Genomic DNA, 17,275 nt, shown 5'->3' with positions numbered 1-17,275 from the left:
GATCGTGCTGATAACGTGTTATGAAATAACTTATAATTTATAGTATCGTGAAATTTAAATAAGAGTAGAATTTAATATCCGTAGGAAGCAAATAACACTAGTATAAGGGAGAGAGTTTATTATAAGGAAGAAGAAGAAGATGTAATGGTTTTGATTATAAACTCTTGTTCTTGTTTATGGTGTACAAAAGAGTGAGATGAGTGATGGTATTTATAGTGAACAACAATACATAAAATAACAAAGATAGTGCTTAATTTGGTAAATGAGTGGGTGATCATAGTGTTTGATGAGTAGATGATCATAGTGCTTGAGTTGGTAAAGGAGTGGATGATCATAGTGCTTGAGTTTGGTAAAGAAGTGGATGATCATTTCAATACTTAATTTATAACAAAATGTACGTTTAGATGTTAAAACTCAACTTTCCACAGTTTTGTCCAACTATAGGAGAATGTGGCGACGAATCACTGCACTGAGCTTTATCCCATGTCAGCTACCGCCACCGATCGCTCTACATATTCGCCGAAGTTCCACTCTTTCGGACATAAACTGGTTCCTTTCTTCCCTAAAAATCCAAGGAACCAACCTCAAAACATTAAAGCAAGCTCATTGTTCCATGATTATAACCGGTCTACACAGAGACAACCTCATCGTTGCCAAACTCATGGAGGCGTGTTCCGTCGCTGGACATCTCCAATACGCTTACTCTGTCCTTACCCACCAGCCATTTCCCAATACTTATCTCCACAACACCATGATCAGAGCTTTGTCTCTCGTCGACGAACCCAACGCCCACTCAACTGCGGTTCTGGTTTACAGAAAGTTCTGGTCTTTATGTCCGAAGCCCGACACGTTTACTTTCCCTTTTGTGTTGAAAATTGCTTTTCGGTTATCTGATGTTTGGTTTGGGAGACAGGTGCATTCCCAGACAGTGGTTTCTGGGTTTGATTCCAGCTTCCACGTTGTTACAAGTTTGATTCAAATGTATTGTTCATGCGGCGGGTTGAGAGATGCGCGTAAGGTGTTCGATAAAATGCCTGTGAGGGACGTGACTGTTTGGAATGCGTTATTAGCCGGGTATGGAAAAGTGGGTGAGGTGGATGAAGCGAGGAGGTTGCTGGAGACGATGCCTTGTTGGGTAAGGGATGTTGTTTCTTGGACTTGTGTGATCTCGGCTTACGCGAAGAAGGGACGAGCTAGTGAAGCTATTGAAGTGTTTCAGAGAATGGTGATGGAGAATGTTGAGCCTGATGAAGTTACCCTTTTGGCAGCACTCTCAGCTTGTGCTGATCTTGGCTCGCTTGAACTGGGAGAAAGGATATGTAGCTACGTTGATCACCGAGGGATGAAGAGAGGTGTTTCTTTGAGTAACGCACTCATCGATATGTATGCGAAGTCAGGGGATATAAAAAAGGCGTTGGAGGAGTTTGAGAGGGTTAGTGACAGAAACGTGGTTACTTGGACGAGTTTAATCACAGGACTGGCTACGCACGGGCTTGGAGGTGAAGCCTTAACGATGTTTAACCGTATGGTTAAAGCTGGCGTGGAACCGAACAGTGTTACTTTCATTGCAGTCCTTTCAGCTTGCAGCCATGTTGGTTTGGTTGATCTTGGAAAACGTTTCTTTACCTCAATGAGATCTGATTACGGGATTGAACCGAACATTGAGCATTTTGGATGCTTGATCGATTTGCTAGGACGAGCAGGTAGACTCAAAGAAGCTGAAGAAGTTTCTAAAACCATGCCATTTGAGGCTAATGCTGCAATATGGGGATCTCTTCTAGCTGCTTCGAATGTTCATCATGATCTTGAGCTTGGAGAAAGAGCTTTGAATCAGCTGATTAAGTTGGAACCGAATAACAGCGGTAACTATATGCTTTTAGCCAATTTGTACGCTGATTTAGGAAAGTGGGAGGAGTCTAGGATGATGAGGAAGATGATGAAAGGGATTGGTGTGAAGAAGTTGGCTGGTGAAAGCTCCATTGAACTTGAAAACAGAGTATATAGATTCATCTCTGGTGATTTTTCACATCCTCATGCTGTAAAGATTCATGAACTTCTACAAGAGATTGATTTGCAAATACAGAGCGATGAAATTTGAGACAAAAAATTAACTTGAAATAAAATTTAGAGTTACAAGTCTTTTATCTAACTAATAAGCATTAGTTTAGTAATATTTTTAAGAGATGTTTTATAATTATGCAACTTTTCAAGATTATCTGAATAATTATCTTATGAAAAAATTCAACAGAATTACTCTGTTTTTGGATATTAATGAAAGGGAGAGGTAAGAGAAAACCTTAATGATGAATTTATCAAATACTGTACCAAGATAATCGTCTTTACACATTTGACACAATCTTTTTATTATTATATGTATATAACTAATTAGACGGTAATTATTCAAATTCGAAGATAAGCTATATATAATTTGGCTAAATGATAAATCAGAAACTTTATTTATAAAGTCATATGTGTGTACAAAAATATATTTTATTCTTGAGAAATAAAATCAGAATGACAATTAGGTATTTGCTTATTATATGAATCACGTTTTGTTTAGATGTCCTGTGCTTCTTTTTTCTTATGCTGGTTTGTTCTATACCTAGCTATGCTTTTGATAATTTCACCATGTCTCGTTCCTTATAGTCTGATATCTAGTTCCTTTTTTTAAAATGTTTTTTCAGGCTATCGGTTTTGTGAGGAAGCTAGCTTTTAATTATGGACAGGATAAGTCAGTTGCCAGATGAGCTTCTACTGAAAATATTGGCCTTACTTCCTAGTATGAAAGATGTTGTGGACACTATGCTTTTGTCAAAACGATGGCAGTTTCTTTGGATGATGGTTCCAACAATCAAATACAATGATACGCTTGATAGGTATAGTAAGCACAAGTACGGAAGCTTTTCATTGTTTGTAGACAAATCTTTTTCTAAGCACGAGGCTCCCATTATAGAAACTTTACTTTTTAAACTTGATCATATCTCTGGTTGCGGGAACATTCAAGCGTGGATGAGATCTGCTGATAAACGTTGTGTGCGTGAGCTGATTATCCAGATCGATACTCTTACTTTTAAAAAGCCAGTCTCACTTCCTTGGAGCTTGTTTAGTGGGGGGTGTAGAATGCTTGTGACCTTGAAACTAACTAATGCGGTTCTTGTGGATGATTTTACTTCACCAATTTCTTTCCCATCCCTCAAAACGTTGAGTCTTGAGTCCATGAAGTATCCAAGTGGTGAATTTGTCAAGAAGCTTTTATCCAACTGTCATGTCCTTGAAAACTTGGTTGTGGAGCAATGTCATGTTGACAGTGTTAACATTTTCACTGTTATTGTGCCTTGTCTAAAGAGTTTAGTCATGAAGACATTAAATACCAGAGTTGGAAATGATGCTCAAGGATTTGTTATAGATGCTCCTTCTTTGGAAAAATTCAACATTCTTCATTCGAGTGGGTTTTGTATCTTTGAGAATGACATGACTAAGGTTGTGGATGCAAATCTTGTCGTTGTTAATTGGAAGTTATGGAAGAAGTTGGGTTCTATTGCTTCGTTCAAGCGCCTTTATCTGTGCGTGCCATCCTCAAAGGTAATATATGTGATGTTGTTTCCATCCTTCTGCCCTCTCTGTTCTTGGTTTTCTATCTAAATAATGAATATGGTCTCTAAAAATATGGCTGCATCCTCAAAGATAATACAATAGAACATCTATAAACTAATACTCGATAAATTAATAATTTCTACAAATTAATAAATTTTGCCAGTCCCAATTTGGGCCGGTTCAAAATTTGATACAAATCGATAAAATAATAAGATAATATTTTATAAAGAAATTCTATATAAATATATAGTCCCATTAAAATTATAAATTAATAATTTATATGTATATATATTTAATATAAGTAAAAACCTATTATTATATTGTTTGTTTTATATTCACAATGAAATTATCTTTATATTTCCTTAACACTTAATATATTTTTGATGAAATTTAGTAATATTATATGTAAAATATATATTATATACATCAAATAATATAACAAAAATATTATAAATGTCAAATTAAAAAAAATAACAATTAATGTCTATACATTAAATCAAATATTTTTTATCTTAGAATAAATATATTTTAAAATAAAAATATAAATAAATAAATTTTTGTAAATTAATATCTCTATAAATTAGTAAAATTTCAAAGTCTTAATATTATGAATTTATAGAGGTTGTACTGTATAATGAAAAAGGTTTAAATAATGAATAAGGTCTCTAATATGTCTGTCATATCTTCTAAACGTTTTATGTTACTTAAATTTGAAAGCCCTTATATAATCCATTACAAAAATAGAGTTCTCTTGTGATGAAAACTATTGTTTATTATGATTTTTTTTTTGGTCAAAATTGTTTATTACGATATGTACATGGAATTATATATATATATATATATAATCAAGATATTAAATACATATTTTTTTTTTTTTTTGGCATGAATGTCATGTACTTAATCAAAACTATTGTAAACTATTGATCATGCATTTAATTAATGCTATCTTGGTGCATGCAGGATGTGTATACTGCTCGTAGTGTCTTCACCAGTCTTGTACATTTGAAGATATGCACATGTGAGACAGAATGGGTAAATCTACTTATGCGTGTGCTCGGAGATTCTCCAAATTTACGAGCTCTCAAACTTGACCAGGTATATATTTGATTAAGGTTATTTATCAAGTAGTTTATCAGTATGATTGATCTAGTGCATTGTGCTTTGTATCCTGTTTATATCAGTGCCATCCCCTTCGATCTTATGAGCCACGCCCATGCTGGAACCCGTCATGGAATGAACCGAGCTCAGTTCCTGAATCTTTGTTATCAAATCTTGAAACTTTTGAATGGGTAACATATGAAGGAGCAGAAGAAGAGATAGAAGTAGTAGCGTTTGTTTTTAGAAGCGCGAAGTATTTAAAGAAGGCAGCTATTAATATTCACAGTAAAACCAATGACACTGACAAGAAACTTGAGGTGATCAAGGAGTTGTTCTCTTCATCGAGGGGTTCACCAGCCTGTGTGCTTGAGTTACGCTAAAGTTAGTAGTGAGAATCAAGTAACATCTTGTTGGTTAGTTTGCAGATCTGACTTTTTAGACAAGAAAGTACAACTTGTTATGTTATTATTTGCTACATTTATAGCTCATTCAGTTTGAAACTGTTTGGTTCAGTTATCTTCTGCGGCAAATAAATTGTGTTATACGATCCATTATTGGTATATTATATTTATTGACTATTGTTATTTTATCGATATTTTATGAATTGTAACTGTTTCTAACCCTATCAGTACCACTAGATTCTTTTTAATCTATGACTTAAAAAAGTGCTAGATTTCAAATTTAAATTGTCTTATGATGGTTGATTATTATTAGAGAAGATTTTGATCAAAAATATACACTTTTGAATAAAAAATGAAACAAAAAATTAGTATTCAATACATCTTCTGTCAATATAGATATTGAAATAAGATAATTTATAATATTAATTTAAAATTGTATCTAATAAATTAAATTTAAAAAACTAACATTAGTATCAAAATTTATTGGGTACATATATTAGTCCACATGATGGCCCACATCTAGTTTGATTCTTATATAAAATCTCGTCTTGTTTAGATTTCCAGTGCTTCTCTTTCTTTATATTGGTTTGTTCTATACCTAGCTAGGGTTTTGATTTTTCACAGTGTGTCGTTGCTGAGATTCTGATATCTAGTTTCGTTTTTGTAATGTTTTCAGGAGATCGGTATTGTTCGGAAGCTAGATCTTAATTATGGACAAGATCAGTCAGTTGCCTGATGAGCTGCTACTGAAAATATTGGCAATGCTTCCCACCATGAAAGAAGTTGTGGACACTATGCTTTTGTCAAAACGATGGCAGTTTCTTTGGATGATGGTTCCAAGAATCAAATACAATGATACCTATAAGAACCCCAAGTATGGAAGCTTTTCTCTGTTTGTAGACAGATCTTTCTTTATGCACGAGGCTCCAGTTATAGAAGCTTTGCATTTCAAACTTGGTAGTATTTGCGGTAGTGAGGATATTCAAGCGTGGATGAGATCTGCTGATAAACGTTGTGTGCGTGAGCTGACTATTCAGATTGATACTTTTACTGATAAAGATTCAGTCTTACTTCCTTGGAGCTTGTATGGTGGGGGATGTAGAATTCTTGTGACCTTGAATCTAATTAATGCAGTTCTCGTGGATGATTTTACTTCACCAATTTCTTTCCCATCCCTCAAAACGTTGAGTCTTAAATCCATGAAGTATCCAAGTGGAGAATTTGTCAAGAATCTGTTATCCAAATGTCATGTCCTTGAAGACTTGGTTGTGGAGCAATGTCAAGCTGACAATGTTAACATTTTCACTGTTATCGTCCCTTCTCTAAAGAGTTTAGTAATGAAGACACTAGATAACAGAGTTGGAAACGATACTCAAGGGTTTGTGATAGATGCTCCTTTTTTGGAAAACTTGGACATTTTTCATTCGAGTGGATTTTGTATCTTTGAGAATGTTATGACTAAGATTTTGGATGCAAATGTTGTCGTTAATTCTTGGAAGTTATGGAAGAAGTTGGGTTCTATTGCTTCCTTCAAGCGTCTTTATCTTTGCGTACCATCCTCAAAGGTAGTATATATGCTGTTGTTTTCATCCTTCTGCCCTCTTTGTTCTTGGTTTTCTCTTTGAGTCTAAACAATGAATAAGGTCTCTAGTATTTCAAAAAAAAAAAAAAAAGAATGAGGTCTCTAATCCATTACGAAATAATAGAGTTATCTTGTGATGAAAACTATTGCTTATTATGATTTATAAATGGAGTTAAATATTATATGAATACAATGATCATATTAAACACATAAATGTTCTTTTTTGCATGAATGTCATTTACTTAATCAAAACTATTGTAAACTATTGATCATGCAGTTAATGCAATCGTGGTATATGCAGGATGTTTATCCTGCCGGTAGTGTCTTCACCAGTCTTGTACATTTCAAGATATGCACATGTGAGACAGAATGGGTGAATCTACTTATGTGTGTTCTCAGGGATTCTCCTAATTTACGGTCTCTCAAGCTTCAACAGGTACATATATTTGAATAAGGTTTACTATCCAGTAGTTTATCGGTATAATTAATTGATCTAGTGCATCGTACTTTTTAATCCTGTTTATATCAGTGTCATTTCCTTCGATCTGAAAAGCCACGCCCATGCTGGAACCCGTCCTGGAATGAACCGAGTTCAGTTCCTGAATGTTTTTTATCAAGTCTTGAAACTTTTGAATGGGTACATTATGAAGGAGCACAAGAAGAGAAAGAAGCAGTAGCGTTTGTTTTTAGAAGCGCAAAGTGTTTAAAGAAAGCAACTATTAATATCTACAGTAAAACAAATGACATTCACAAGAAACTTGAGGTGATCAAGGAGTTGTTCTCCTCAACAAGGCTTTCACCAGCCTGCCAGCTTGAGTTACGCTAAAGTTATGAGTGAGAATCAAGTAACATCTTTTGGTTAGTTTCTAGAGCTGAATCTTAGACAAGAAAGTACAACTTGTTTTGTTTTTATTTTCTACATTTATAGCTCATTCAATTTGAACAGTTTGGTTCAGGTATCTCCTGCGGCAAATGAATTGATAAGACTTTATACCCATTTTTTTCTTTCACAGAAAATCCAATAGAATGCATCTAGACGTTAGGTCAAAAGGTCAAATGTTGAAGTAAGGTAATTACATATGTTTCAAGTATATTTTGCCAAAATTATGCGTCACATTACATTCAGCATAGTTTTGAAGATTTTTAATATAAACTAAATAATAGGTCAATGATATTTACAAAAATAAAATTTAAGAACTTTGGTCAATCTTTAGCATATTCGTACATAACTTATACTCTCTCAGTCTCTCTATATAATTTTAAATGGCTTTAAACGTTTTTGCACAAATATTAAAAAATATAAATTTTATGTAATTTATCCTGGTTACATAAAAGTAACATTAAATAAAATTAATTCGGTCAATAAGAAAAATATAATATTTTATAATTAGTCACAAATTTTAAATTACATTAAATTTTATTTTGAATAGTGAAAACACCATTTATTATGAAACAAAATAAAAATCAGTAAACACCGCTTAAAAGTGATACGAACGGAGTATATATATATTTATATTATACCAGATGAAGTTGTACTATTCCATATTATATATATTTAGATTCTCTCTTATACATCTGTTAAATCAAATCACCATAATTAGCAATTTTGAATAGTATAGATATTTATTATCATTATGAATTACAAATACCAATTTGTAATAGCCTATTTGAATTGTTTTTAATTGGTTTCAAGGAAATATATCAGCTACATTTCTCTGTAACATTCCAAAGAAAATTTAAACATAAATTTTTTTCTTTCTAAAATAATTAAAAATTGAATTAACAAAAAAAGTAATCAACCCTTGCGCTTGGGAATCAATTTACATTCAAAATTTGCTATTTCTATTAAACAGTTTTTCTTTAACCTTTGTTCTTTCATAATACTTCTAAACTAGGTGTGGGTTCGCACTTTGTGCGAGTTAATATATATTTTAATAATTTTAGTTTAATATTATTTTTATATTTATACTAATGTATTTAATTAGATAAAAATATTAATTTTTGTGTTTTTCTGTCTTTTTAACCAAATTTCAATTATTTATTGTGTGATTTATTGTTTATACATGTTTCTTATATTTAGAAATTGAATCTCAATTTAAATGAGTTTCTTTTAATATTAAAGAGTCTAATTTATAAAAAAAATCTTTATTTTATTAGTATATGTTCTTGGCCACATAGAACTATGGAGAGAACTTGAATAGAACTCAATAATACATATCACCGTGATTTTCATGATTAGTTTAAAGAAATCTGATACTTGGTTTGCATACAAGACCCAATGTACATGTTAAACAGGCATCATTAAATATTAAAAATTTAAATTGGTGTCATGTCATAATAATAGAACAATATTAATTAAACTAAACTCTGAAAAAATTACATTGTGTCACGAATAGTCAATTCTAACTTAGTTAAAGATCTTCCTTCTGCAATGAGAAATTTCAAAGGTTCAACATTCACAACTTCACCAATAATATCTAAAACACACAACATTAGAAAGAAGAACTCGTGAACAAACATATCATAAATAAGACTCATCAATAAAAATAAAATATGATATAGAAAATATACCGACTAAAAATTCATTTTCATATTGACGTCCCTATATTTCTTTAAATTCTTTGAAATCATTATTTGTTGACTCTTTTGGAAAATCATCACATGGTATGATTTTGGTTGTTATATAAAAATTTATCTTAAAAAGCAGAGGAGTATTTTTATATTTTATGGTATAATCAACGAAAGTGAAATTATGCAGAATAAAAAAATCACGTTGAGATAACGTATATATAAAATCACCAAAAAAACAAGTCGCCAAAAGAATATTTTTTAATAGAAGCATGAGTCCTAGTTCCCTACAAATTAAATTTCAAATAAGTGACTAACATCAAATCATATAATTAATGTGAATCAAAAATGAAATAAATTAATATATTTACAACATCATCAATACCAATTCAATTGAAACAAATTTTGACTTTTTCATGATTCTAAAGTATCAACACCTTTACTCTAATTTTATAGTAATCTTTAGCCGACTTAATAACTCTAATAAGAAAAAGTGAAATGGGGTTCTTTTTCAAAAAGACAACATTTGAAAGTGTTTCATATTATTTAAAAATGAAGCTTTGTAAGTTTTGTGTGTATTTCCCATCAAACGTATGATGAGAATATATACTATCATAGCATAGAGTTGACACATAATTATAATACATTATTAAGATGGATACTAAGATAAAGTCGACATCATAATTCTTTGTATTAACATTTACATACTACTATAACTATAATACAAGATAGACTAAGATAAATATCATTTATCCATTATCTATATTATCATTAAACAATAAAGTATAATAAAAGATAGATTATGTTCCACATCCGGTAACAAATATAATTTTAAATTACCAGTAACAAATATGATTTTAAAACAGAATATATAATAAGAATTGGTTCTAACTCGTCAAAGTTACAAAATTTATTTAAAATTTATATATCTAATTACAAATCTTGAAATAGTTATATTATTTAAATTAATAAATTAATGACTGAGAGAAAACTAATAATAAATTAATTACTTAGCTAAATCCTAATAAAAACATGAAAAATAGCAAAATTAAGTAAAATTATGGAGAACATGACAAATAAACAAAATCAAAATAATTATATATCTAGTTACAAAGTTTATAGTTATATTATTTAAATTAACAAATTAATTACTCAGCTAAAAAGTAATAATAATTTAATGACTATACTATAACCTAATAAAAATATGACAAATAAACAAAATCAAAATAATTATATATCTAGTTACAAAGTTTATAGTTATATTATTTAAATTAACAAATTAATTACTCAGCTAAAAAGTAATAATAATTTAATGACTATACTATAACCTAATAAAAATATGACAAATAAACAAAAGTAACTAAAATCATGGAGAATATGACACATAAGCAATATAAAAATAATTATATACATGGTTACAAATTTCATAGTTATATTATTTAAATTAATAAATAATTGACTCAGAAAAAAAACTATTAATAAATTAATGACCCATCTTAAATCTAAATAAAACATGACAAGTAAGCAAAATTACCTAAAATCATGGAAATAGTGACAAATAAGTAAAATCCCATCATAAATAATAGTATAGATTTGTTTGGCCTGAACAATATATCGCAATTAGCTCAACTCACTAAAGGTGGTATATTTACTCACCATGTTTAGCATCAGGATTTCAATGATTAATCTTGTTTAAAACTCATATATATAATGATTGAGTCTATATTAATGCATAGACCGAGTTAAAGTCTTGTATTCTTCATTTTCTTGTTAGTTTGTAAACACATTATTAATCCCAAGTTCTCTTCTTGCTGCTTCAAATGTGCATCATTAATTCATTATCGTCTTTACACATGTAACACAATCTTTTTATTATTATTATATGCATAACTAATTAGATGATAATGATTCAAACACAAAGATTAGCTATAGTTAGGCTAAATGATAAATTAGAAACTTGATTTATAAAGTCATATTTTAACAAAAAACTAGAGAGTGACCCAACCTCGGAGGGCGGATATATTATTGATGCCCAAATATATTGATGCAGTTAGGTGAGAACTGATGTGGTGGTTATTAGGTTAACTGATGCGGTGGTTATTGTATAAAGTTTGTATTTTTCTTATATACAGTTATCATATCAAAAGGTAGGTATCATGAAAAATATTTGTTGGACTAAACTAATATCAATAGGTCACACTTGTGTTTTAATAGAATAGATATTCATTTTATTATTGAGAAATAAAATCAGAATGACAATTAGGTATTTGAGAATCCCGTCTTGTTTAGATTTCCTGTGCTTCTCTTTTCTTATATTGGTGTGTTCTATACCTGGCTAGGGTTTTTTATCGTTTCGTTTTTCGAATGTTTTTCAGGCGATAGGTTCTGTCCTGAAGCTAGCTCTTAATTATGGACAGGATAAGTCAGTTGCCCGATGAGCTTCTACTGAAAATATTGGCAATGCTTCCCACCATGAAAGAAGTTGTGGACACTATGCTTTTGTCAAAACGATGGCAGTTTCTTTGGATGATGGTTCCAAGAATCAAATACAAAGATTCCTATAAGAACCCCCAGTACGGAAGCTTTTCTCTGTTTGTAGATAGATCTTTCTTTAGGCACGAGGCTCCAGTTATAGAAGCTTTGCATTTCAAACTTGGTAGTATTTGTGGTAGTGAAGATATTCAAGCGTGGATGAGAGCTGCTGATAAACGTTGTGTGCGTGAGCTGACTATCAAGATTTATACTGATAGTGATTCAGTCTTACTTCCTTGGAGCTTGTATAGAGGGGGATGTAGCATGCTTGTGACCTTGAATATACGAAATGCAGTTCTTGTGGATGATCTTGATTCACCAATTTCGTTCCCATCCCTCAGAACGTTGAGTCTTGAGTCCATGAAGTATCCAAGTGGTGAATTTGTCAAGAAGCTTTTATCCAACTGCCATGTCCTTGAAAACTTGGTTGTGGAACAATGCGAAGCTGACAATGCTACCATTTTCACTGTTATCGTGCCTTCTTTAAAGAGTTTAGTCTTGAAAACATTAGAAAACAAACTTGGAAACGATGCTCATGGGTTTGTGATAGATGCTCCTTCTTTGGAAAATTTCGACATTTTTCATTTTAGTGGGTTTTGTACCTTTGAGAGCAATATGAGTAAGATTGTGGAGGCAAAACTTGTCCTTAATACTTGGAAGTTATGGAAGAAGTTGGGTTCTATTGCTTCGTTCAAGCGCCTTTATCTGTGCCTACCATCCTTAAACGTAATATATATATATATATATATATATATATTTATTTATATGTGTTGTGATCAAAACTATTGAGATTACATTTGACCATGCACTTAATGCCATTCTTGTTGCATGTAGGATATGTATCCTGCCGGTAGTGTCTTCTCCAGTCTTGTGCATTTGAAGATATGCACATGTGAGACAGAATGGGTGAATGTACTTATGCGTGTGCTCAAAGATTCTCCTAGTCTACGAGCTCTCAAACTTCACCAGGTATGTATATAAGTATATTTGAATAAGGTTATATTATCCAGTAGTTTATAAGTATGATTGATGATCTAGTGCATTGTACTTTGTATCAGTGTCATTTCCTTCGATCTAAGGAGCCGCGCCCATGCTGGAACCCGGCATGGAATGAACCGAGTTCAGTTCCTGAATGTTTGTTATCAAGTATTGAAACTTTCGAATGGGTAAAATACGAAGGAGCAGAAGAAGAGAAAGAAGTAGTAGCATTTGTTTTTAGAAGCGCAAAGTGTTTAAAGAAGGCAACCATTAATTTCCACAGTAAAACCAATGACACTGACAAGAAACTTGAGGTGATCAAGGAGTTGTTCTCGTCGTCGAGGCGTTCGCCAGCCTGTCAGCTTGAGTTCCGCTGAATTTATGAGTATGAGTCAGTGTGTGGCTTCCAGATCTGAATCTTAGAAATAAAGTACAATTTGTTATGTTTTTATTTGCTACATTTATAGCTCATTCAATTTGAAACTGTTTGGTTCAGTTACCGTCTGCGGCAAATGAATTGTTAGACTTTTCCACAAAAAGTTTATTTTTGTTCTTTCTCAGAAATAAGATGAATCTACTAGTTAATTAGGTCAAGAGCCCAAATGCTGAAGTAAGATAATAAGCATATTTGCCAAAATTTTATACTATGAAGAAGTATCATACCATATGAGTTATTAGGAAGTGAACCTCTAGATTCACCAGCCAATAGGATTCCATTATTTCAAATTCGATATCTTTTAAAAAAAGGAAACAAAATATTATCAAGTTATATTATGTTTTTTAAATAAAAAAGTGAAAAAATAGCAGCTACAGAAAAAAAGAATTTAAAATTTTTTTTTAACGTCGTCAGTAAAACACTAAACCCTAAATCCTAATCCCTAAACCGTAAATCCTAAACCCTAACCCCTTGGGTAAATCCTAAACTCTAAATAAAAACACTAAACCCTAAAACTCTAAACCCTAAATTCTAAACCCTAAACCCTAAACCCTTGAGTGTTTTAGATTGATTTTGATTTAGAGTTTAAGATTTATCATAGAGTTTAAGATTTATCCTAGAGTAATTAGGGTTTACCCAAGGGTTTAGGGTTTAGGATTTACGGTTTAGGGATTAGGATTTAGGGTTTAATGTTTTACTGATGACGTTAAAAATATTTTTTTTTTTGTAATTACTACTATTTTTAATTTATTTATTTTTACCTTTTAAATTTAAAAAGATAATATAATTTGACAATATTTTATTTCTTTTTTTAAAAGATATCGAATATAAAATAACACAATCTTATTGGTTGGTGAACATATACTGGCCAAAAAAAATTCATACCATATTATATATTTAGATTCTTTGGCGTACATGCGTTAAATAAAATCTCCATGAATTTAAAATTTTCAATAGTTTAGACATTTAGTATCATTGTATTTATTAATCATAAATACCAATTTTTAATAGCCAAATTAAAACTTTTAAATTGATCATTCCTTAAATTTTTTGTTCCTTCATCATGCTTCTAAATTTGTTTGGCCTGAGCAATATCACTATTGTGCAATTTGTTCAACACGTTAGGGATTATATTTTCACTCACCAAGTTCAGCTATGGCATTTTTTTTTTGTAACAACAGTTTAGCTATGGCATTATATATGAGAAAAATGATAAACATAACTAATTAAACATCAGGATTCAATGATTAATCTTGTTCAAAACCCATATATATAATGATTGATTCTAGATCAATACATAGACCGAGCTAAAGTTTTGTATTTCTTCTTTCACAGAAAAAAAGTTATGTATTTTTCGAATTTTTTTTTTGGGTTAGTTTGTGAACACCAAGGTGGCAAGGTAGTTTGCGAACACATTATTGAACAAACTAATGGATAGAGTCGGTCCAATCCCGTCAAAAATAGGTAATCTACACTTCACGCGTTTATAAAGTTCAAATTTCTTTTAATATAAAATTTAATAATCAGAAAAGTCTACATCAAACGAATATTAACATTTGTAGATAGATACTTTATATTCCCTTGCAAGTAGCATATATAGTAGTCATCGTATATGACAAAAACAAATAGCATGGAAACGTAATTAGACAGAGACCACCACAAGCGTTGAAACAGCTGATGATAAATTAGTACAAATAAATCTCAAAATTAGTGAGGGCGAAAAAAGACTATAATTAACAAAAGTCTTAAAACAAGATTTATTAATTTAATAACAGAATACATGCTAATTAAGAAAAGTAAAGGAAGGAGTTGGGGGTTTAGAAGAAGACGTGGTTGGGTTGTTTCGTTTCCATCCACTCTTTCTTTCTTGTTTGTTTCTTCTCCAGCCCCTTCGCCAGACCAACAAGGAGGTACAAGATTTGAATTTTCTTGGGTCTTCAGAGAAGAAGCAGAAGACATTTAAAAGGTATGATCTTTTCTTCGTTCTGGGTTTTGTTTTCATGTTTTTAAGACAGGAGTAAACAAAAAGGTTTATGAAAGAAGCTTGACTTTTGTCTGAATCTCGTATTTGATTTGTTAAAATCATTAAATTTTGGATATTGATGACAAAGTTTACTCCTTTAAGATGGATACTATTGTAAAGTTCACGATTCCCTCGGGTTTTAGATCTGTATTTGAAGACATGATTTTTCATTGTGTGTTTGCAGGAGGAGGGAGACAATGGAGGAAACAATGGCGGCTAGGTACTGGTGTCACATGTGTTCACAGATGGTGAACCCAACAATGGAATCCGAGATCAAATGCCCCTTTTGCCAAAGCGGATTCATCGAAGAAATGAGCGGTAACGGTAACGGAGGAGGAGGCTTAAGAGACGTTCAAGACCCAGAAACAGAGTTTGGAACAACAGACCGTGCGATGACTCTATGGGCACCAATCTTGCTTGGAATGATGAGCAGTCCTCGGAGACGAAGAAGGTTCAGAAGAGCAGAGTTTGGCGAAGAAGAAGAAGACAACGAAGACGAATCTCATCATCATCATCATCATAGAGCTAGGCGACACGGTGGAGAGATTGATTTGGACAGAGAGTTTGAATCTCTGTTAAGGAGAAGAAGAAGAAGCTCAGGGAATATACTTCAGCTCCTTCAAGGGATACGTGCAGGGATTGCTTCCGAGTACGAAAGCTCTGATAATAACGAGAGAGTCATCATGATCAATCCTTATAACCAGTCCCTCGTTGTTAGAGATCAAACGCAGACTCATTCTGCGTTGACTTCGCTTGGAGACTACTTCATCGGACCTGGTTTGGATCTTTTGCTTCAGCATTTGGCTGAGAACGATCCCAACAGGCAAGGGACTCCGCCTGCTCGCAAAGAAGCCGTTGAAGCTTTGCCGACGGTTAAAGTGACGGAGCCGTTGCTGCAGTGTTCGGTTTGTTTGGATGAGTTTGAGAGAGGCGTGGAGGCTAAGGAGATGCCGTGTAAGCATAAGTTTCATGTTAAGTGTATTGTTCCGTGGCTTGAGATTCATAGCTCGTGTCCTGTTTGTCGGTTTGAGCTTCCTGCTGGGAATGATGATGGTGATGATGAGAGTAAGGTTGTGTCTGAGAGAGGAGGAGCGAGAACGAGAGCTGTTCCTGAGAGTAGTGACAGAGAGGAGGTTGTTGAGAATGTGGAGAGAGGAAGAGAGGATGATGTGAGGAGTGGGAATGGGAGGAGGTTTTCGATTCCATGGCCGTTCAGTGGTTTCTTCTCTTCTTCTTCTTCGTCGTCTTCTTCATCCTCTGGACCATCGCAGTCTGGTGAGAACAATGTGTACTCAAGATCTTATGGTTCTTCTCGCTGATAAAGGACCAAATGCCAAAACATCCAGAAACTAAGAACGTTGGTTCTGTTCTTGTTGTCTTGTCTTGTATTTTCTCATTTGTAGCTGGTCATTTTGTTTCTCTATTTCATTTCGCTGCTTTTATGTACATAACGATGATGTTCTTTTACTCAAGACTGTTGAAAATATTCCATGGAGGTATTATAATATGTTATTCTTCGTTTCAATCTTCTTTCATTGTTGCTGTACAGAGATGATCAAATTCGGTTTGCGTAATCTTAGTTTCTATTGTTTTCGTTATTATAATTGTGCCTTATATATCAAACTTATTAAGAATAAGTTTAACTTACATCCAAAGACTGTAAATAACTTTTCAAAGTTTTGATGTAAAACTTCAATATACCCATCTCATATTCGGTACTGTACATCTGAATGTGAAATTTTTGGGACTGAACATTTAAGGGTAGACCTGAGAAATTTTAAAATTTTAGACTGATAATAATCAAAAAATGAAATTTTCACATTTATGTATTTGTCTTTATGAGGTGGAACTTTAGTAAAAATGTTTAAACAAAAAAAAAAGATTTAATATTGGCATGAATGGGTTCTGGATAATGATTCAATCTCATTCATATACAGAGATGATCAAATTATGACAGTTCGTTTCTATTATTTTGTTTGAGACTTCGTTTACATGAAAATTATATTGTAGCCCACTCCCACATAGTGATGATTAAGTTTTTTTGTCGGCATTGATGTTGTATG

At 32.3% G+C, this 17,275-nt stretch overlaps 5 protein-coding genes across 5 annotated transcripts; all 5 read left to right on the top strand.

Annotated features, from left to right (window-relative positions):
* The first annotated feature begins 405 nt into the window (after positions 1 to 405).
* On the top strand, positions 406 to 2,117 carry LOC106332236 (pentatricopeptide repeat-containing protein At5g56310). Its single transcript, XM_013770712.1, has one exon. The coding sequence runs from the start codon at positions 449 to 451 to the stop codon at positions 2,096 to 2,098; it is 1,650 nt and encodes a 549-aa protein (XP_013626166.1). The 5' UTR covers positions 406 to 448; the 3' UTR covers positions 2,099 to 2,117.
* Positions 2,118 to 2,718: 601 nt separating this feature from the next.
* LOC106329766 (probable FBD-associated F-box protein At1g32375) lies at positions 2,719 to 5,072 on the top strand. The gene is made up of 3 exons (XM_013768410.1): positions 2,719 to 3,582; positions 4,555 to 4,689; positions 4,776 to 5,072. Exons 1-3 carry the CDS (start codon positions 2,719 to 2,721, stop codon positions 5,070 to 5,072), a joined length of 1,296 nt encoding a protein of 431 aa, XP_013623864.1.
* A 705-nt stretch (positions 5,073 to 5,777) lies between these two features.
* Positions 5,778 to 7,624, top strand: LOC106333699 (probable FBD-associated F-box protein At1g32375). Its single transcript, XM_013772113.1, has 3 exons — positions 5,778 to 6,658; positions 6,977 to 7,111; positions 7,205 to 7,624. The coding sequence occupies exons 1-3, from the start codon at positions 5,804 to 5,806 to the stop codon at positions 7,499 to 7,501; spliced, it is 1,287 nt and encodes a 428-aa protein (XP_013627567.1). The 5' UTR covers positions 5,778 to 5,803; the 3' UTR covers positions 7,502 to 7,624.
* Positions 7,625 to 11,579: 3,955 nt separating this feature from the next.
* Positions 11,580 to 13,252, top strand: LOC106333738 (probable FBD-associated F-box protein At1g32375). Its single transcript, XM_013772155.1, has 3 exons — positions 11,580 to 12,501; positions 12,610 to 12,744; positions 12,834 to 13,252. The coding sequence occupies exons 1-3, from the start codon at positions 11,653 to 11,655 to the stop codon at positions 13,128 to 13,130; spliced, it is 1,281 nt and encodes a 426-aa protein (XP_013627609.1). The 5' UTR covers positions 11,580 to 11,652; the 3' UTR covers positions 13,131 to 13,252.
* Positions 13,253 to 14,965: 1,713 nt separating this feature from the next.
* LOC106328155 (E3 ubiquitin-protein ligase RING1-like) lies at positions 14,966 to 16,719 on the top strand. Its single transcript, XM_013766537.1, has 2 exons — positions 14,966 to 15,155; positions 15,397 to 16,719. The coding sequence occupies exon 2, from the start codon at positions 15,410 to 15,412 to the stop codon at positions 16,529 to 16,531; it is 1,122 nt and encodes a 373-aa protein (XP_013621991.1). The 5' UTR covers positions 14,966 to 15,155; positions 15,397 to 15,409; the 3' UTR covers positions 16,532 to 16,719.
* The last annotated feature ends 556 nt before the right edge of the window (positions 16,720 to 17,275 follow it).

Source organism: Brassica oleracea, chromosome C3 (genome assembly GCF_000695525.1).
Source record: "Brassica oleracea var. oleracea cultivar TO1000 chromosome C3, BOL, whole genome shotgun sequence".
Taxonomy (NCBI): Eukaryota; Viridiplantae; Streptophyta; class Magnoliopsida; order Brassicales; family Brassicaceae; genus Brassica; species Brassica oleracea.
This window is presented reverse-complemented; position numbering and strand designations above follow the sequence as displayed.

Excerpts from the sequence above, each read along its gene's own strand:
- LOC106328155 (XM_013766537.1), top strand. The coding sequence starts at position 15,410 with ATGGAGGAAACAATGGCGGCTAGGTACTGGTGTCACATGTGTTCACAG.
- LOC106329766 (XM_013768410.1), top strand. The coding sequence starts at position 2,719 with ATGGACAGGATAAGTCAGTTGCCAGATGAGCTTCTACTGAAAATATTG. Across the intron at positions 3,583-4,554 it reads TGTGCGTGCCATCCTCAAAG|GATGTGTATACTGCTCGTAG; the intron begins GTAATATATGTG and ends TGGTGCATGCAG. Across the intron at positions 4,690-4,775 it reads GAGCTCTCAAACTTGACCAG|TGCCATCCCCTTCGATCTTA; the intron begins GTATATATTTGA and ends TGTTTATATCAG.
- LOC106333699 (XM_013772113.1), top strand. The coding sequence starts at position 5,804 with ATGGACAAGATCAGTCAGTTGCCTGATGAGCTGCTACTGAAAATATTG. Across the intron at positions 6,659-6,976 it reads TTTGCGTACCATCCTCAAAG|GATGTTTATCCTGCCGGTAG; the intron begins GTAGTATATATG and ends TGGTATATGCAG. Across the intron at positions 7,112-7,204 it reads GGTCTCTCAAGCTTCAACAG|TGTCATTTCCTTCGATCTGA; the intron begins GTACATATATTT and ends TGTTTATATCAG.
- LOC106332236 (XM_013770712.1), top strand. The coding sequence starts at position 449 with ATGTGGCGACGAATCACTGCACTGAGCTTTATCCCATGTCAGCTACCG.
- LOC106333738 (XM_013772155.1), top strand. The coding sequence starts at position 11,653 with ATGGACAGGATAAGTCAGTTGCCCGATGAGCTTCTACTGAAAATATTG. Across the intron at positions 12,502-12,609 it reads TGTGCCTACCATCCTTAAAC|GATATGTATCCTGCCGGTAG; the intron begins GTAATATATATA and ends TGTTGCATGTAG. Across the intron at positions 12,745-12,833 it reads GAGCTCTCAAACTTCACCAG|TGTCATTTCCTTCGATCTAA; the intron begins GTATGTATATAA and ends ACTTTGTATCAG.